This window comes from Carcharhinus amblyrhynchos, chromosome 18 (genome assembly GCF_965287045.1).
Source record: "Carcharhinus amblyrhynchos chromosome 18, sCarAmb.v2.hapA, whole genome shotgun sequence".
NCBI classification, from domain to species: domain Eukaryota; kingdom Metazoa; phylum Chordata; class Chondrichthyes; order Carcharhiniformes; family Carcharhinidae; genus Carcharhinus; species Carcharhinus amblyrhynchos.
The window spans coordinates 49,651,969-49,673,665 of record NC_137341.1 but is presented as its reverse complement, the minus strand read 5'-3'; the positions used below and the strand labels follow the sequence as shown (position 1 = coordinate 49,673,665).

General features: G+C 41.8%; 1 protein-coding gene across 1 annotated transcript in view; it reads left to right on the top strand.

Annotated features, from left to right (window-relative positions):
- brd8a (bromodomain containing 8a) overlaps positions 1 to 15,247 on the top strand; it is a 75,804-nt gene extending 60,557 nt beyond the window's left edge. The window contains exons 26-30 of the mRNA XM_080206985.1: positions 1,234 to 1,323; positions 3,612 to 3,680; positions 6,888 to 7,065; positions 12,889 to 12,968; positions 14,931 to 15,247. Coding sequence (XP_080063111.1) covers positions 1,234 to 1,323; positions 3,612 to 3,680; positions 6,888 to 7,065; positions 12,889 to 12,942 — 391 coding nt within the window. The 3' untranslated portion in view covers positions 12,943 to 12,968; positions 14,931 to 15,247. The remainder of the gene's footprint in view (positions 1 to 1,233; positions 1,324 to 3,611; positions 3,681 to 6,887; positions 7,066 to 12,888; positions 12,969 to 14,930) is intronic.
- The last annotated feature ends 6,450 nt before the right edge of the window (positions 15,248 to 21,697 follow it).

The following is a 21,697-nucleotide window of genomic DNA, read 5'->3' as shown; positions in this document are numbered from 1 at the left end:
GGCAGGTACAATTTGGTCGTTTAAAAAGCATTTGGATATTTACATGGGTAAATATCGCAGCAGGCGGTAAAGAAGGCAAATGGCATGTTGGCCTTCATTGCGAGAGGTTTCGAGTACAGGAGCAGGGATGTGTTGTTGCAATTATACAGAGCCTTGTTGAGGCTACACCTAGAGTATTGTGTGCAGTTTTGGTCTCCTTTTCTGAGGAAGGATGTTCTTGCCCTCGAGGGCATTCAGCGAAGGTTTACCAGGCTGATTCTGGGAATGGTGGGACTGATGTTTGAGGAAAGATTGACTAGGTTAGGATTGTTTTCATTGGAGTTCAGAGGAATGAGGGGGGGGGATCTCATAGAGACTTATAAAATTCAAACAAGACTAGACAGGGTAGATGCAGGGAGGATATTCCCAATCATGGGGGTGTCCAGAGCCAGGGGTCACAGTCTGAGGATTCAGGGTAGACCATTTAGAATGAAGATGAGAAGACATTTCTTCACCCAAAGAGTGGTGAGCCTGTGGAATTCATTACCACCAAAACATTGAATGCATTGAAGAGGCAGCTAGATATAGCACTTGGGACAAATGGGACCAGAGGCTATGGGGAGAAAACAGGATAAGGCTATTGAGTTGGATTATCAGCCATAATCATCATGAATGGCAGAGTAGGCTCAAAGGGCCGAATGGCCTCCTCCTGCTAATATCATCTATGTTGCTAAGAGACCTGAAAGGAGAAGTGGAAAACCCGGATGTCGGATTCTTTGTTAAAAGTGGATCTTTGTTTGGAAAACCTGGGGTTGATTTTTTTTAATGCCAGCAGCTGATGGAAAGGAGGTTTTAATGTACGTCGTTTTAGGAATGCAGTTTGGAAACTCTCATGTGACATTGATCTGGGAGAATTGTGAGAAACAGCCACAGAAGATCAGCAGAGCGGGGTGTTAGTTTTGAAAATTATATACATTTGTGAACCTCGGGGGAGTAAAGTAGTGTTGTACCATAATCAAACTTTTCATGATTAATGTTATTTTCTTGCTGCTAAAACTAATTAGCGATCCTGCTCATCCACATTTTCTTAAAAAAAAGTAAAGGTTACAGCCATTTGAGCCAGGGTTCCATTCTGGAATCTTCACGTCCACTTATAACATCAATTGGGATCATAACACACAACGCCAGGTATGTTCACTCGCGTTGTAATTAATGTTTTTTGCAGTGTAGTTACCATTCTAATCTGTTTATCAGATCTACAAGTACCGACCAGGATCACATTTCAGCTCAGAGGAATTGGAAAAGGACAGTGCTGCTCATGTGGAAGGAGATAGCCAGCCACAGGTCAGAATCGGTAACAAATCAGAAAAAGAATAAATCGGAGTTTGTTGCACTTTAACCTGATAAGAATGTAATGACAAGCTATGCACCATCCCTACTTGGAACTCTGTCACTGTTCCGTCACTGTCAGCGGGTCCTTGAGCTCCCTCCCTAACAGCAGTGTGGGTGAAGCTACACCAGTTGGACTGCAGCAGTTCAAGAACATGGATCACCACCACCTTCTCGAGGGCAATTGGGGATGGGCAACAAATGCTGGCCTAGCCAGCGATGGCCAAATCCATGAAAGACTAATTTCTAAGAACCTTCCTGTCTATAACTGCAGAGAATCTTACACCCTCCTTCATCAGCGGTTCACTTTACTCTTTATAAATTTCTATATTCGCATTTGTAAAGGGAAACTGTGTGTTATAAAGTTACATTTCCAACCATCTGTCAGTGGAACTATTGCAGTGATGTCACTGACAGAAGGGTATAATTAAAGAATGCAAGTTTACACCGGCAACTTCAATTACAAATATAAACATTGGAATTTATAACAAAAATATAAAAATGAGAGAATCTATAACTTTAAAATGGAAACAATTTATGTCTATGTGCTCTGCTCTCCAACCTCACCTTAATCTAAAATTACACACAATCTTCACTCCCCTCATGCAATGCCAGAGGATATCTACTAATATGTTTATTTTATAAACATGCAAATATCCAAAACTGTAGCCCAGCAGCCATGCACATAATCAGCACAAAGCAATTAATTAAGGCAACCAGAAATCCATCCACAGGATGTGTCTTCATGCCCTCACTGTTAAACTGTAGGCTGAGGTTGTACTTCTTCAAGATGGCATCAAAGTGTGGTGACTTCCTGCAAGCTGTCCCAGCATATCTTCTAATTCTATCTTTTACTCTCATTCTATGCTCTGACTGTAACGCTACATTCTGCACCCTCCCCTTTCCTTCTCTATGAATGGTATGCTTTGTCTCTATAGCGCACACTATACTTTTCACTGTATGCTAATACATGTGACAATAATAAATCAAAGGCATGTTCCCACCACACACACACCTAGACCTTGGGCTTTCTTGTGTTAACATTATTGGATGGCAAGTTATCCAAACTTTAATCCCAACAAAAGATGAGGCTGTCCCTGCCACTCTTTCGAAGACAAGGTTCTGCCCCCAAGTAACCTTGGCAGCTAAGTAGAAAAGGCAAGATGATATGAAACACAGAAAAAAGGGACACGTAGTGAAAGAACCAGCAAATGAAAAACCTTTAAGGGTGAATTTTCCAACCATGTGCACCTAGCTGGAACCCTGTCATCAGGAGCACATACTGGGAACTCTCACCTCACGTACACTTCATGTAATTGCCAGAAAACCACACACATCCTGCAGCCAAATTTCCGGCCTGGTCCAGGCAGCTCAGAGTCACCTCAACCCAAAGCACTCATTTGGAAAATTATCTTTATAGAGAGAAAGATGTACAGAGAGAAAGAAGAACAAGTGAGAGACAGACAGAAAAGAGAAGACTAAGTAGGGAGAGAATGAGTAAAACTCTACATTGAGAGTTGGCAGAGTGTGGGATTGAAGTCGCATTCAGATCAGCCATGATCTTATTGAACTGCAGAGCAAGCTCAAGGGGCTGAGTGGCCTCTTTGCACTTTTAATGCGTAGGTCGTATGAGATTAAAGAAAAGTTAATTTATTAGTCACAAGTAAGTTTGACATTAACACTGCAGGGAAGTTACTGTGAAATTCCCCTAGTTGCCACACTCCGGCACCTGTTCGAGTCAATGCACCTAACCAACATGTTTTTCAGAATGTGGGAATACCCCCATATCCCTACACGTTTACACGCTAATCCCTCTAACCTAACATCCCAGAGCACTAAGGGGCAATTTTAGCATGGCCAACCAACCTAACCCGCACATCTTTGGACTGTGGGAGGAAACCGGAGCACCCAGAGGAAACCCATGCAGAAATGGGAAGAACGTGTAAATTCCACACAGATAGTGACCCCAAGCTGGAATCGAACCCGGGTCCCTGGCGCTGTGAAGCAGCCGTGCTAACTGCTGTGACACTGTGCCGCCCCGTGCCAAGTTGTGTTACTTCTGGATTTCTTGGTATAACATTCCTCACCTTATAAAGCTGTGTATTTTCAGACTTCAGGAGGATTCCATGAATATTGTAAGGTCTCAAATGGACTTCATTGCTTGAGGTTCCTCGTTTAAAGAATAGGAAGCAAGGCATTTTTGTGCCAGTTGTACTCACTGTTCTGATCACTCTAAATTGCAGATTTGCTAGTCTGTTTTTGAACCCAGTGACTGAAGAACGTGTTCCTGGATATCACAGCCGAGTGCGCAGGTAAGAGTGGTAGGAACGCAGGATAACAGGCACACGTGGACAGCTAAACTCTAGATTAAGGAAGTTAAAATGTATAGAATGAAAAACCTTTGTCTTTGTTCAACAACCATGTTCATTCAGCAGACTTAATATGACTTATGGTTTTTGCATCCATTTATCGAATTATTTAGGAACAGTTTGCACCTTAAATTTGCCAAAGAAAGCCAACCTTTCTATTTGTGTAGCTCCATTATTCCAGCTAGCCAGTTGATATCCATGAATAAGATTTGCAAAGTCCTGCAGTACAAAATATCGTATTCCAAAAAATTTAACCATGATTCTCCAAACCAGATATTTCCACGTGAGAAAATAACATTCAATCCATTATGGCTACTGCTTCCACAGACTGCTCGTAATCTGACCTCTTATGGACTACATTCCTCCTATTTGTGTGCGTTGTGATTCAGTTGGTGGCCCATTTTGCCTGTGAATCACAAGGTCCCAAGTTCAAGTCCAGCTTCATGCCTTGAGTACAGAAATCGGGGCTGACCCCCCCCGTGCAGTGCTGAGGGAACATTGCAGTATATGATGAGACCTGAGCTCCATCTTATTGCTTGAGTGATGGACAAGATCCCACGACATTATTTCAAAGAAGTGTCGGGAAGTTATCCTCTGTTTCCTGGTCAGTATCTATCCCTCAGCTAGCATTGAAAAAGAAACAAATTGGCCATTATCAAGTTGCTTTTTGTGGCAAGTTGGTGAGTCCTTGTAAACTGTACCTTTCCTAAATTCCGACAGTGACTGTACTTCAAGCAGTAAAGCACTTTGAGTTGTTCCATGATAGTGAATGGGAATTGGGAAGGCGATGGCCTAGTGGTGTTATCATTAGAGTATTAATTCAGAATCTCAGCTAATGTTCTGGGGACCCGTGTTCGAATCCTGCCACGGCAGATGGTGGAATTTGAATTCAGTAAAAAAAAAATCTGGAATTAAGAATCTACTGATGACCATGAAACTGTTGTCGATTGTCAGAAAGACCCATCTGGTTCACTAATGTCCTTTAGGGAAGGAAATCTGCCATCCTTACCTGGTCTGGCTGACATGTGACTCCAGAGCCACAGCAATATAGTTGACTCTCAACTGCCCTCTAAGGGCAACTAGGGATGGGCAATAAATGCTGACCAGCCAGTGATGCCCATGAACCGTGAATGAATTAAAAGTATTTTTTGTATCTTTACTTAATCACCAGAGGATAAAATTCTTCGTAAATATGTCTGATTCCCAAAGGTAAACAAGCACATATCTGTCCATTCATTCAAATCTGGACAATGTCCCTAAACAGTAATTTCCCATGAAATATTTGAAAGGTGTTTTTGATTTTTGGTTCCTGTCTTTGTAAGCACATTTTCTCCAATCCTTAAAGTTAGAATATTTCAATCCTCTATGAATAACTCACAGAACAAACTCAAGGTAAAATAAAAGATTTGGTTTATTTCACGTGCACACAAAATCCGGGAAAGGGATTTTGCAACATCAGCCCCTTTTGCACTCATCCAATAAAAGAGCGGAAGAAAGGTTCAGGGCCAGACCATATTAAAAGTAGAAGCTGTGGTTTTACCTGAGCCCAGAATCAGAATTTTAAAAAATTTGGAGATGATACAAAGGTACCAGGAGAAAGAAATGACCCATAGTTTGGCATCTCAAAAACGCAACCAGATATACATGCACAACTGCAGGCAAGAACTCTGATCCTGGTTGAAATGGAAAGGAAAATTTAAATACATTCCTATATCCACTGGGCTACTCTGTAATATTATCTTTTTTCTTACAAATGGACTGGCTACCCTGACTAACTATGATTCTTAATCATAGAATCCCTACAGTGCAGAAGGAGGCCGTTCGGCCCATCAAGTTTGCACCAACTACAATCCCAACTAGATTCTATCCCATAACCCCACATATTTACCCTGCTAATCCATCTGTCCTACGTATCCTGGGACACTAAGAGGCAATTTAGCATAGCCAATGTACCTAACCCGCATATCTTAGGTATGTGGGAGGAAACCGGAGCACCCAGAGGAAACCCACATAGACATGAGGAGAATGTGCAGACTCTACACAGACAGTAACCTAAGCCGGGAATGGAACCCAAGTCCCTGGAGCTGAGAAGCAGCACTGCTAACCACTGTGCCAGCGTGCAACCTGTTGGTGTGTTCAGGGTTACGAGCTCAAGCTTTGGACTTGTTCCAAGTTGAGACGCGTGGTCATTGCCTCCCATCTGTGATCTGGAACTTGAAACCTTTCTCCTTGCACTGGGCTGTCAGGCTAATTTGACCTCCTGGTATGATTATCTTGCCATCATATAGCTTCAATCTTGCTTTCAAGGGCTTCATTTTTGGATTTCCATGTTGAGCCATTTCCCTTAGACCTGTCAAGATTATTATGTTGCATGATGCACCAATGTCTATTCGGCAATTCCTATATAGCTAATACTCTCCCTCGGGGTCTTATCTCAGTGAGAATCTTTATCAAACTGGGTAGAAATGGCAGCCGTTGTGTGCTTTCCATTGTCCTTTACAGCAACTATCTTTGCAGATTTGAACCTTACTGTGTTGCTTTCTTTGTAGCCAGCACAATGGTCAGCACTGCTGCCTCACAGCGTCTGGGACCCGGGTTTGACTCCTGGTTTGGGTCACTGTTTGTTTGTTTGTTTATTTATTTATTAGTCACAAGTAGGCTTACATTAACACTGCAATGACGTTATTGTGAAAACCCACTAGTCGCCACACTGTTTGGGTACACTGAGGGAGAATTTAGCATGGCCAATCTACCTAACCAGCATGTCTTTTGGGCTGTGGGAGGAAACCCATGCAGACACAGGGGTAACATGCAAACTCCACAAAGACAGTGACCCAAGGCTAGAATTGAACCAGGGTTCCTGGTGCTGTGAGGCAGCAGTTCAATCACAGTGCCACCCTGCCAACAAAGTTAACACAAATAAAATGTTAAAGAATTTTAAGAATGATATGAAGGTTTACACTGTTTATTTGCCTTTCTGTTGGGAATGGCTTTCACGTATCAACTTTTATTAGTTAACATCCTGCCATTTGAGAATGAGAAAGTCTCGGCAGGCTGTCACAAAATTGTGCTTCCTGTCAATAATTGTTTTGAAGACACCCTGTGTTTTTCAATCGTGCAGCCAATTATCATTGCTTCTGTTTATTACAGACCAATGGATTTGTCCAATATAAAGAGAAACATCAGAAAAGGGCTGATTCGCACAACAGCAGAATTCCAGCGGGATATTATGCTGATGTTCCAGAACGCAGTGATGTACAACAGCTCCGATCATGATGTCTATCACAAAACTGTGGAAATGCAGAGAGATATCTTGGAACAAATCCAGGTATGGTGCATGGGTCGTTCTCCATACACTACCCTTTATTTAGGCTTTATTAATTCGATTAATGCTAGTTGGCCAACTTGGAAGAACAACTTTGCCCTTTTGATTTAATATGCTTAAAAGCTTGCTTTTCCTATTCACATTGCAACCTTCCAACGTTGGGTATGTCTAAGTACGTCCCACTCATACCCTTGCTGAAATGGAAGCATGTAAATTTGAATGAGCTTATGAATTGAAATTTGTGCCCTCCTGTTCAGGAATTGAAAAGTCATCTGTTTCAACTAATGGCTTTGACCTTTTGTTTATACGGAAGTAATTATTTTAAAAGTAAATTATGTCACTGCCAGGCATGGTGGGTGTGAATACAGCATTTTTCACTTTCTGCTGAATCAAACACTCCCCTGTTGAGTATATTAAGGGTTAGGATGCAGCTAAAGTGAGCCTGTTTTGCATTCACAATACTCAATACATTCCCCTACATAGAATATTTCTTTATTTATTAGGTATAACTTCCCACTGTAGTGCTACATTTCCCATTTACACTCCAATCACAATTGTATCCTCTATGTGAAAATGGCAATTAAGTGCCTTGGCCTCAGGATTGAAACTATCGATAATCCAAGCAGAGATGGAGAGGTTTTATCCAAGGCCAAGTGCCAGAGGGTCCACAATTGTTTGTTACTTATATAAATGATTTCGATGAGAGTATAGGAGGCATGATTAGTAAGTTGGTGGATGACACCAAAATTGGTGGTGTAGTGGACAGCCAAGAAAGTTATCTAAGACTGCAACAGGACCTTGATCAACTGGGCCAGTGGGCCAAGGAATGGCAGATGGAGTTTAATTTAGATGAATGCGGAGTTGCATTTTGGTAAGACAAACCAGGGCAGAGCTTACACAGTGAATGATAGGTCCCTGGGTAGCGTTGTCAAACAGAGCGACCCAGGGGTGCAGGTACATGGTTCTTTGAAAGTGATGTCTTAGGTAGACAGGGTGGTCAGGAAGGCGTTTGCATACTTGCCTTCAGCAGTCAGAGCATTGAGTGCATGAGTACATGGGACATTTGTTACAACTGTACCAGACATAGGTAAGGCCACATTTGGAGTATAAGTACAGTTCTGGTTGCCCTGCTACAGGAAGGATGTTATTAAACTGGAAAGGGTGCAAAAAAGATTTACAAGGATGTTACCGGGACAGAAAGTTTGAATTATAAGGGAGGCTGGATAGGCTGGGACTTTTTTCCCTGGAGCGCAGGAGGATGAGGGATGAATTTATAGAGGTTGATTGGAGGTTTATAAAATCATGAGGGGCCATAGATAAGGTGGTTAGCCAAAGTCTTTTCCCCCAGGGTAGTGGAGTCCAAAAATAAAGGGCATAGGTTCAAGATGAGAGGGGAAAGATTTAAAAAGGACCTGAGGGGCAACTTTTCCACACAGAGGGTGGTGTGTGTATGGAGTGAGCTGCTAGAGGAGGCGGTAAAGGCGGGTACAATTACAACATTTAAAAGACATTTGGACAGGTGCATGGACGGGAAAGGGTTAGAGGGATATGGGCCAAACGCAGACAAAATGGGATTAGTTCAGTTTAGGAAACCTGGTTAGCATGGACAAGTTGGGCCGAAGGGTCTGTTTCTGTGCTGTATATCTCTATGACTCTAGGTATTGAGTTATCCATTATTACATATTAAAACTAATGAGTGGTTTTAACATGATAGTGTTTGTGCCATTTTTAAATGACGAACAGCAAGAGTTTGAATGGTCCATGTACACAGATCAATAAAATTTATTAAATTCTAAAAATAATCAAAAAGGCAAATGAAATATTAGCCTTGCTACCTAGAATATAAAGGCGAGGAGGCTTTGCTGTGCAAAAGTTACACAAAGCCCTGGTTGGTCCATATCTGGAGCAGCATGTACAATTCTGGGCACCTTAACTTATCACAGAATCCAACAGTGCAGAAGGAGGCTATTTGGCCCATCAAGCCTGCATCCACAAACTCACCCAGGCTCTATCCCCATAATCCCGTGCATTTATACCAGCTAGTCCCCCTGACACTATGCGGCAATTTAGCGTGGCCAGTCTACCTAACTCACCCACCTTTGGGCTGTGGGTGGAACAAGGAGCACCCGGAGGAAACCCATGCAGACACGGGGAGAACGTGCAGACTCCACACAGAAAAGCCGAGAATCAAACCTGGGTCCCTGGCACTGTGAGGCAGCAGTGCTTGCCACGATGCCTCCCATATAAAGGATGTTTGAACTTGAATGCAGTTGGATTCAGCAGCATGTTACGTGGGCTTCAAGGGATAAACTAGAAGAGAGGTTACACGTAACTCATCAAAAAGCAGTGGTGTCGGTGCAATTAAGATTTTGACTCTAAGATTGATAATTTTTTGCTAGCTAAGGTCATTAATCGATATGGAGCTAAAACGTGTGGATTTAGAATACAGGTCAGCTCAAGAAACCCGCCCCATTCTCATGTATTATTACCTGACATGCTGCTGTGAATGTATCCCATTATCCCATATATTATATGACTTTCAATCAACTGAACTCTGATCCTTTATGTCAGCTGTAACTGTAGTATTTAACATTGACCACAGAATGGCACTAGAGGCACGTATTTTCCAAAAGAACATCAGACATTTTGCTCCAAAAGGTTCTTTGTTCTCATTTCCGTGCTTCACCTTGATTTAAGATTGCATTTATCTCTGTCTAATATCACAGAAGACCAACTAGTCCCATTAAATTCCCAAAGATCCCATTCAGTTGGAACTTCCATCATGCTTCCTTACTGGAAAAGAGGTGGGATATGAAGAATCTTTGTGATGGAATGGAGCTTATATGTAAAAAAAATCTGTGTTAACCTTGCCCGATGCACCAGTGTTTTAGGATAGTTAAAAGTGATATGATATAAATCTCACCAACAATAGATGGAATTCCGCCCCACCCCCAAAAAGAAAACTAAGTGTTATGAGAGTGAGAATAATGGAGAGATTTGTGCCGTTCTCTCAGGTCTGCTCCACTCCCCAATCATCCCACACTCAGTCAGTATTTTGGAGAGTGGTGAGTTGTGCGCCGGTACAGGGGGTGGGTTGTGGGGGGGGAGCCTGATTTCAGGACGCCATTTCACAAGGGCGTCCCAATCTCATGATGCACTGGGAGACCCCCCCCCCCCCGCCCCCCCCACCCTCCACCCTCATCTCCGGCATATTTCCAACCCCACAACACGGGATGCTTGCTTCAGGGCATTGTTGACCATTGACATTCCCTCCGATATGACCCCCGGCAGGTTCCCATCGCCCCGAGACCCAGCAGGTTCCCCCCGCCGCAAGCCCTGGTGGCTCCCCCCTCTGTGGCGCTGCCCCTGGCACAGTGACAAGCCCAGCTGGTGCTGCTAGCAAGCTTGATGGACGCTGCCGATTAACACTGCCCAGCCATGCCCCTGACCACCCGGGGAGCTTCAGTGACCTCTGACCATTGCACTGGGTCTGCAACTGGGTCTGACTTCAGGAAGTGCAGAGGAGAACGTGTCCCTGTCTCATCAATGGGGACGAAGCAGAAAGGGTCCAGATCACCGACAACCTGTCCTGGTTCTCCCCATGCCCATAGTTAAGAAAGCCCACCAACGCCTCTTACTTTCTCAGAAGACTAAGGAAATTTGGCATGTCTGCTACAACTCTCACCAACTTTTACAGATGCACCATAGAAAACATTCTTTCTGGTTGTATCACAGCTTGGTATGGGCTCCTGCTCTGCCCAAGACCGCAAGGAACTACAAAAGGTTGTGAATGTAGCCCAATCCATCAGGCAAACCAGCTTCCCATCCATTGACTCTGTCTACACTTCCCACTACCTCAGCAAAGCGGCCGGCATAATTAAGGATCCCACAGATCCCGGACGTTCTCTCTTCCACCTTCTTCCTTCAGGAAAAAGATAAAAAATTCTGAGGTCACATATTAACCGACTCAAGAACAGCTTCTTCCCTGCTGCTGTCAGACTTTTGAATGGACTTACCTTGCATTAAGTTGAACTTTCTCTACACCCTAGCTATGACTGTAAGATACATTCTGCACTCTCTCGTTTCCTTCTCTACGAATGGTATGCTTTGTCTGTGTAGCGCACAAGAAACAATACTTTTCACTGTATGTTAATACACGTGACAATAATAAATCACATCAAAAGAGGGGAGATGAACTGATTCGCATCATTACAGCTCTGCGGCCAACAGCTGGAAGTTTCCGTGCGCTCAGTTTCAAACAGACTTTGCGTATTTAAACGTGTTTAAATATGCTAATTGGGTTCACGTCCTTTCTGGGCGTGGTCTGATCTGCTGCATTAACAAGGGGCAGGGAAAATAGCAAACCGTTTTGCGCTAGGCGCAAAAATAATGTTTAGGCTCACATGCCGTTTCCCAGGATTGGCGCAGTTTGTGCCAGGGGCGGCGAAGTCGGGACATCCCATCAATCTGTTCTGAGCTTAGTCTTCTCCCTCTTTAGCCGCTCCTCAATATTAACCGCTCGCTGGATGGCTGTTCACAACGCTCTGCTGTGGAAATCCCCATGATGAGTGGATAGTCAGAGGCTTTTTCTCAGGGTGGAAGAGTCAATTACCCGGGGGCATAAGTCTGAGGTGCAAGGAGCAAGGTTTAGAGGAGATGTACACAGAGAGTAATGGGTGCCTGGAACTCGCTGCTGGGGGAGGGAGTGGAAGCAAAAATAGTCGTGACTTTTAGTGGCATCTTGACAAATGCATGAACAGAATGGGAATAGAGGGATATGGTCCCTGAAAGGGTAGGGGGTTTTAGTTCAGTCGGGCAGCATGGTCGGTGCAGGCTTGGATGGCCGAAAGGTCTGTTCCTTTTCTGTAATTTTCTTTGCTGTTCTTTGAAACAATTTCCACAGTGAACCAATTCTCAATAAACAGAAGCCGTGTTTGTGCTATTTTGTAACTAAATGAATCCATCCTCCTCAAACAGCAGCTGTGTTTGGGGACAGGCAGCTCAGAGAACAGGTTTGTGAGGAGATGGCGAAATAATTCACCCCAGTCACTACCACTGATTCACCACCAGTCACTACTGGCTAAGCTTTGTTCTCGGCCAGTGAAAGTTGAATGGAACAAAGGGACCTAAAAGGAGGGAAGAGAAATTAAATGAAGCAGAGATGTTGAATTAATAGAGAGGCACAGTATGGAGGAGAATGTATTTGATTTGATTTATTATTGTTACATGTATTATCATACAGTGAAAAGTAATGTTTCTTGCGCACTATACAGACAAAGCATACCATTCATAAAGAAGGAAAGGAGAGAGTGCAGAATGTAGTGTTACAGTCATAGCTAGGGCGTTGAGAAAGATCAACTTAATGTGAGGTAGGTCCATTCAAAAGTCTGACAGCAGCAGGGAAGAAGCTGTTCTTGAGTTGGTTGGTACGTGACCTCTGACTTTTGTACCTTTTTCCTGATGGAAGAAGGTGGAAGAGAGAATGTCCGGGGTGCGCGGGGTCCTTAATTACGCTGGCTGCTTTGCCAAGGCAGCAGGAAGTGTAGGCAGAGTCAATGGATGGGAGGCTTGCGGTCTTGGGCAGAGCAGGAGCCCATACCAAGCTGTGATACAACCAGAAAGAATGCTTTCTATGGTGCATCTGTAAAAGTTGATGGGAGTCATAGTTGACATGCCAAATTAATAGGAATGTACCACTCTTGTGTTACCTTCCACTCAGTCTTGTGCCTGATCCCTGAACATTTTGAAATCCATCCCATTTTTGTAAAAACAAAGCTCTTGATTTTAATGATCTATAAAACTAATGTGCCACTTTTACCTTTGTAGGATATATTGGAAGCAGTGGAGTTGAGTGACTTTAACAAGATCCTTACCGGGTAAAGACTTGAATCTAACAGAGAATCAAGGTAATGCATTTTGGCTACAGTTTAATGTAAAGTAATTGTTTTATTATTTGTTTACCCAACCGTCCCACTCTTAATACTTCTGGATGAATTGGCATTGATTACATTTCTGCAGCAGAAGCTTTTTTTCAGGGTGAGGAATTGCAAGTTAGTTTTGTTTAAAGATTTTAAGGAAAAAAGAATTTTTTTTAGTTAGGATAGACTGTGAAATTGGGCAGAACAGCATTAGATTCATTAACGAGAAAGCTATCTTTACCTACAATGACAGTGGGAGTGGGATTAAGCAGTATACAAGATACAGTAGTGTATTTGTTGTCATGTTACTAGACCAATAATCCAAAGAATTTTCAATCCCATTTTAAATTCAATTCAAAGAAAATAAATCTAGTGTCATTAAAATGATCCAAATGATTCACTGTGTCCTCCAGGGAAGACTTATCCTGTGATCTGTACGTAGTTTTAAAGTTTTTAAGTTTATTTATTAGTCACAAGTAAGGCTTACATTAACACTGCAATGAAGTTACTGTGAAATTCCCCTAGTTGCCACAGCCTGGCACCAGCCAAAGCACCTAACCAGCCCGTCTTTCAGAATGTGGGAAGAAACTGGAGCACCTGGAGGAAACCCATGCAGCCACAGGGAGAGTATGCAAACTCCACACCGACAATGACCCAAGCCGGGAATTGAACCCCGGGTCCCTAGCGCTATGAGGCAGCAGTGCTAACCACTGTGCCACGTTGCCACCCCCAATTCCAGAGCAATGTGGTTTCGTTCATAGGATATGGGTGTCATTGGCTAGACTAGCATTTGTAACCCATTACTAAATGCCTTTAAAATGAGTGGCTTACTAGGCTATTTCAGAGGATAGTTAAAAATCAACCACTTTGCTGTGGCTCTGTAGGTCAGACCAGGTAAGGGTGGTAGATTTCCTTCCCAAATGGACGTTAGTGAACCAGAAGGTAGCAAACTAGGATCATTGCCAGAGCCAGGATTAAAGGTAGCTAAGGTGGTCTTCTCGGTGACAATCTGGGAGTCTCACTCAGGTTGGTGTCTTCACCTAGGATGGTTCTCGCTGAGCTCTGTGAAACAAGTCACTCTGGTATATCAAATTGCTGATAGTGGCTTAAATAAGTGGTTCAAGTAACAAGAAATGGGGGATATATGCTGGTGAACAATATCGCCATCCTGAGCATTAATGAATGTTGTCTCTGAAGACAAATTAAAACAACGGACCTATTATTACAGGTATAATTCTGTTAATTTGAGTACGTTGTAAGGTGTCTGTGTAGAATATATGCTCAAGGGAAGGGATTATTAGTTTAGCTGACATACTGCTCAATCACTGAATGGAAGTGAGGATGATGTAGCTTTTAACAGATTTCTGACGTTGGGTGACATAGTGGCACAGTGGTTGGCATTGCTGCCTCACAGAATCAGGGACTTGGGTTCAATTCCAGCCTCCGGTCACTGTCTGTATGGAGTTTGCACATTCTCCCTGTGTCTGCATGGATCTCCTCCAGGTGATGCGGTTTCCTTCCACAACCCTAAGAAATGCAGGTTGGTTTGATTTGCCAAGCTAAATCGATCCTTAGTGTCAGTGGGATTAGCAGGTATATGCATGGGGCTATGGGGATAGGGCATGGGTGGGATTGTTGTCGGTGCAGACTCAATGGGTCAAATGGCCTTCTCTTGCACTATAGGGATTCTATGATTTTGTATACTTACTGAAAGTGGGAGTGCAGGCATACAGTTTAGATTTGGATCCATGTGTGTGTACTTTAATATTGACTTCTGTGGTTATCTTACTTTTTTCCAAGTTGACAATACTTGCACCATTAAAGTATTGTGTCACCATAGCATTGTAACACCTTGTAATACCAGAAACATCCCATTTGTAGCAGAATAATGCTGGTATTTTGGGTCAAATGTATCTTTAAATAAACTAATGCTTTTTTTTAACTTTACAGTATTTCTGCTGTTGGAGGAGATGAGTGAAAAAGGAAGTTTTTGTCTTTGCTTTGTCACTGTAACTTTAATGCAGTGTTTTTGAATTCAGCTATAATAGTTGTAACTGTAGTAGTAAGACATTGTGTTGCATTAAATGGTAAATAACATGGGCGAAGAGACCATTGAATCACTGTCTACAAGCTGCTACAAGTTACAGGAACGCAGACTGCTATTGGTCTATGGTGCACATTCCTCACAACAGAAAAGGAAATACGCCTTTTTGACTTTTGCAAATGAAAGTTTTGTAGTTGTGTTTAGTTCAATTTTCTCGCTTATTGACGGATCATCTCACAGTTGCTTGAACTTCATTGTCACAATTTGTCAATAAAATTTCAGAACATGATTCCACTTTGCACAAAATGTAAGTTATTTCCAGTGTTCTTACTTCCTTTCAATACCCTATCCTGTCTCCGCCTTGACTTTTCAAAACAATAGCTTTGCTGGGGTTTAAAAAAAAATCAATTTTCCAATCTTTTTCTTTCCAGTCTTGGATTTAGCACCCAGAAGTTACATTTGTATTCTCATTCCACAACACAAGAGGTTGTTTATTTTATTGAATCTGTAGAAACAACTACAAATAAGCTATTTATGAAAACATTTACAAAGCACACCCAATAAATGAAACCTGGGAAATGCTGTCAGTGACACCAATTCCATTACAAAACTATGATGCGGAGTTGCCGGTGTTGGACTGAGGTATTCACACTAAATAGTCTCACAGCATCAGGTTAAAGTCCAACAGGTTTATTTGGTAGCGTGAGCTTTTGGAGCACTGTCCCTTCATCAGGTGAGTGTTCTCACCTAGCATTCAAAACCTCTCCATGTAGGAATTTAGCCTCCTGTCATCTCAGCAGTACTTGTGCTTTGTGTCTTTTTGTATATTTTACATGCTCAGTTTTCCAACATGGTTCCCACAAATTTCCTCAAACTAAAAGATTAGCTACTCGTGAACAGATCCATCAGTTTGTTTGCAAATCTGTTCCTAATAACTTGCTGCAGCCTTGAAATAGTTTTGGAAAAGTTTTGTATAAATACATCTGAACTCTTTAATGTGGACTCTTAAGATTTGGTTTGGTTTGTTATTGGAGTGGGAAAAGAGCTGTTCACCGCTGTAATTTCCTGCTTCGGAAAATTCAGAGAGCCCACAGAGCAAAGTGGACAATGCTTGCTAAGTCTGTTACGTACATGTGTTTCACGTTAGACTTGATTATTCAATTCCACAGAAATGTGGAAGAATTGAACGCAGCTTTCCTAGAAGTGCTGCATTCAGTCATTTGAGACGTATGCGTTTGATCTATAAATCGTGAATTGAAGTTATTAATGTTAAAAATTTAGCGAGGTTATTTAGGTAATTCATCCTGAAGTTCCCCTTCAATTTAGTTTAGTTTATAGTATTCGAAATAGTCTCGACTTTCCCTCTAATTTTTTTAAGTCTAGTGGCTTTAATGAACTTTGCTTAACCTTCCTCAGTGTCTGATAGTCTGTGGGATGACTGGTTTCTTGACATTTCACTTGCTCTGAGATTCTGATTAGTTTTCACATGTCATTTCTCTCATGGTATGACAGAGCTGCCAACTCTCCTGGGATTGCTACACCGACCTTGTTTAGCTAGGTACATGGTTATGATTGGAGTCTTCTCTTCAATCACTCGTTGCTGCTCGTGTTCGAAAATTGCTCCATGCTTTTGCTTTTGAAGCTTTGGATGTCCTCACCTTCTTTCAGACCCTTACAGCACTCTGCACCATGCCGAAAAGCATCTATTCGGGCACTTGATATTTGAATCTGATTTTCAAACGCATGTGGCTACAGGTTTTTGGAAATTGTTTCAGAGACCCTAGAGTTGAGTAGTTAAATTATTTGCGTTGCTTTTCATGTAGGTATTTTGAGAGACATGACACAAAACACTGTCAACATTCTAAATAAGTGTTTGCCTTTTTTTGGCAATTTAACCCTTATGGTATAACTGCTAGAGAGGAATATTACACAGCGTCATAGAGTAATACAGCATGAAAACAGGCCCTTCAGCCCAACCCATCCATGCCAACCACGGTGCCTTCCCAGCTTGTCCCAATTGCCCACTAATCCCTCTAATCCTACTAAGAAGCAAGATTTACATTAAAACCATTTGTATGGCAGTGGAGTAATTAAGTATTTTTTTTCATGTAGATAGTTTTTTAGACAGTATTTTGCCATAAAATGGAAATAGAGTATGTAAAACCTGGAACCTGATAGAGCTGTAAATATTAGAGTCATTACTGAGGTAACTCTCTGATGTTCATCCAGAAAGAACTCTTCAAATGCAGACAATAAGAATATAACAAAACTTACTCCAATTTATAAACCAAAGAAAGGGTTTAATGAAGAAACTTTATTACTCCAAACTTGAGGCCACACCCTGGGCTATTTCAAATTCCCCACAATTCCCAGCAGGTTCTTATTTATACTGAGCCAACTAATCATTACATCATTCTGTCATTGGTTACGTGGTTTATGGGGTCAGCTGACCCTTGCAGCTTGTTACCATTGGTCACATTACAACAAATCCAATGTTAACATCGGAGACCTTTCTTGTATATGATGTTATACTAAAGGTGAAAATAGAAGTGAGCTTTACTACTCCATTTCTGTACTTCCCTAGTGATACTTCTGCAGTCAACTGAAGCATCAGGATGCAGGTCATTTTACTATCTGTGACATCTAGCACCAGTGCAGTAAGATGCTCAGAAAGTGGATGGAAAATTACAATTCTCGTTCCCCACAATATCCGAAACACCAGATTTTTATCCTGGGTAACCCCACTGAAGAATTATTTTTGAAGGAGACTGCTTCTTATGCATAGTACAGTTAGTTTCCACTATCTGGCATCATGTGCTGGGGATGAGTGGTGCTCTGGTTAAAAATGCCAGGTACCCAAACGTTCCAGGATTTCAAGTTCACCCATTCAGCAAGCTCCAGGTTGATCTGGTGGTGATGCCAGTTGAGTTCTTGCAAGAGGAGTAAATGACGCCAATGGGAACATGGTGTGGCAGAAGCAGAGCAGTGGGGGGGTGGTGGTTGAGACCAGGAGCAATGGCTGAGAGCAGGTCAAGCAGGACCGTTTTACTTTTTATTTTGTAAATGGAGGGAGGTGCCAGGCTGAAGGTTCACCAAGGGTGTGGAATATTCTTGTACTGTTCCTGGACAAGACCATTCCTGCTCAAATGTGATAAAATCTGCAGCCCTCAGAATTTAGGGGTGCAAAGGTGAGATCTAAGAAGAAACCTGGGAGATGGTAATTAGTGGCGATTATGGTAGTGAACTCCACTGTACAGTGCACCCTGTATTTCATGGGGTGACCTGACCTAAGGTCAAATAACATGCAAGGGAAGATTGCAGCATGGCTGCAGCTACCTTGGAGTTGTGTGTTCATGTTTTGATACTGTGTCAGTAATGAAGTTAGTTTACAGCAATGGTGTCAGTGATCCTGCAACATAAAAACAGGATCAGGATGAAGACATCTGTGATGTTAATGTACCTTTAAGAAAGTTTTTTTTAATCATGATTTCTGTAGCTCTCTGTTTGTGATTTCTTAGTTCACAGCTTCAGTGATGTCATTGTTGCCAGGCTGACTATGAAAGTCCTTTTATTGCGACTTCAATAGCTTAAGTGGGGGTTGTTTGTGTTTACTCTGGGGTTAATTTTACAATCCTGAGTTGTTAGGAGAAAAGCTCATGTGTTTTGGACAGGTTTTATTCCTTTCCAGTGAGTGTCAAGTTTCAGTTTTGAGAATTCTAAGGCTGTAGTTTAGTTTTTAGTTTTAGCAGGGGCATCGAACAAGAAAGAAGCTGAAGTTTCTGTCTCTTTTTCCCCTTGTTCTATTGGGAAATTCTGCTGGTTATGTCAAAGCAACATTTTGCCTTCCAGGAGGAAAATGCAAGCTTTGAAAAGACTCAATTCCAGTCAAATGAGATTTTAATCTGTGTTAAGCCTATGAAAAGGGTTTTATGAAAAGTTTTGATTTGTTGGAACAGCTTTAATATTCAATTAAGGGTTAATACATTATTGCGGGTGTTTTATTTCTGTTTTGTTTGTAATTGATAAAAGGTATTGCTAATTTTCTTTCTATACATGTTAACTATATTCTTAAATAAACCTTGTTTGATAATAGCGCTCTGTTGATTGTTGGATCATATCTGAAGTGAAACATATCATGCTCACCCTAGCCAAATTCAAGATACAAAACTTATGGCTTGGGCGGTCTCCAAAAAGTACTTTGGAGTTTCTAACCTGACACATAATACATCAAAGATGGAAACCAACAAAGCCAGTATTGATCTGATGGAGTGAGAGGCTAGTGTGCCAAATAATTTATTTAGTCTTTATCAACATTACTTCGATCCCTCACAGTCAACATTAAAGAAATCTAATGTGGAGTTGCATTGATTAGACATTAAACTGCTAGGAGTTGGTTTAAATCCAGACCACGCTACTGCAATGGAAGCTTTATTTATCAGCTAGCAGTAAATGAATCTGAGCAGTAAAAACCAGTATTTCTAGAATCACAGCTAGTGTGACCACGGGATAAGCTAGGTGGCCGCCTAGAGCGGCAAATTTGGAGGGGTGGCTAAAACTGAATGAGCTATTCATTAAGCTACATAAGTAAATGAACAGGCATCGATAGTGGAAACACAAGGTCTACATCTACTGATATACATGCTGATATACTGACAAACAGTGATTTCCATGTATTAATATATTGCAATTTTTCCCTAAATTTCATACATTTCCTCATTCTGTTTCCCATCACCTATGGCACCTTCCCATGCAATCACAGAAAGTGTTAACACCTGCCCCTTTACCTCTTCTATGCTTACGATCCGAGGTCCACTTTCCCATGCAATCGCAGAAAGTATAACACCTGCCCCTTTACCTCTTCTGTGCTTACCATCAAGATCCAAAACATTTATTCCAGGTTACGTAGTGTTTCACTTGCACCTCTTTCAATTTTATCTATAGCATTTGTTGCTCCCAGTGTGGTCTCCTCTATATCGTAGGGATTAACTGTAGACTCAGTAAGCGCTTTGCTGAGCACCTTTGGTTTGTGTGCATTCAGAAATCTGATCTTCCTATTTTAACACATGATCCTGCTCCCATGCCCACACGTCTGTCCTTGGCCTGCTGCAATATACCAGTGAAGCTCAACACAAACTGGAGAAACAGCATCTCATTTTCTGGGTTGGCACTTTATAGCCTTCTAGTCTTAACGTTGAGTTCAATAACTTCAGATAATTAGCTCTACCTCACCTCAACCCCTTTGTTTTCATTTAATTTAATTTAATTTAATTTAATTCAATTTCCAGCATTTTCTCGTTTGGTCTCATTCTGTTTACACAAGACTTACAAATTTATACAACTGCGTCATTATTCCAAAACTGTGAGCCAGTAAACAACGTCAAAGAATGAAATTTAAACTAGCCCACTCTATCATAATTGTTACAGATTGTGTAAATTACACATAAAATCACCTATTGCTAGAAGTTAGTATTACATCATGTGTGCCAAATATGCACATAATGTGCATTTCTTCTAGTACATATCCTATGAAAAGCATAGAATAATGAGAATGGATAATCAGGATCATTATGTTATCATTTTTTCATGTAAAATCCATCTAATAGAATCCTACAGTGCAGGAGGCCTTTCGGAAATCAAATCTAGATTCCCAGTGTCCAACTTAAAGGAATCACATGATAAGGTTTAGGACTTTTATTGTGACAAACTAACATCAAGTAAACACAACTTAGTCGGCAACTAAAACTCTAGATTACAGAAAAGATAGAATCCTACAGTGCTATCAGAGGTCGTTCGGCCCATCAAGTCTGCACCGACCACAAGCCCACCCAAGCTCTATCCCCACAATTCCATATATTTACCCTAGCTGATCCCCCTGACACTAAGATCAATTTTAGCATAGCCAATCAACCTAACCCACACATCTGTGGGAGGAAAGCAGAACACGCAGAGGAAACCCACACAGACAGGAGGAGAATGTGCAAACTCCACATAGACAGTGACCCGAGACCAGAATTGAATCGGGTCCCGGGCACTTTGAGGTAGCAGTGCTAGCCACTGTGCCACCCCATTATAAATGTAGAATTTTATATTCATAAATGTACAATATTCAGTCTTGAAACTTAATTGTGGAGGGAGGGGGCAAGACTGAAGGTGCACTGAGAGTGTGTGATACTTGGTCTGTTTGACCCATGTTCCTTAAGGGACATTTTTTGTATTCATTTCTAGGCCTTTGGGAGACTAATCTTGGGAGTCTGTGTTTGAGTTATTTAAGCGGGACTGCAAGTGGGTATTCTGCTGAGTGATGATAATGTTACAAAATAAGACTGAGTCTGGGAGACTCCTATTGCCTTTGCCTTTATTATACATAAATATACGAGCATAGTCAGGTGGCTGTTCACCACCAGGGGAAACGCTGAACAGAATCCCTAGCTGTTAAGGTCAGAAGCCCCCATCCGCTAATCGATGTCTTCTTGATTTTATTTAATAAAGGCAGCTGCTCCCACCATCCCACACCCTTCCATAGAGCTGCCAACAATGATTACAAGTATAATAAAAGCAAAATACTGTGAATGCTGGAATTCTGAAATAAAAGCAGAATATACAGGTAAAACTCAGCGAATCTGGCAGCATCTGTGGTGAGAGAAAAAACAAGAGTTAACGTTTCAAATCCATG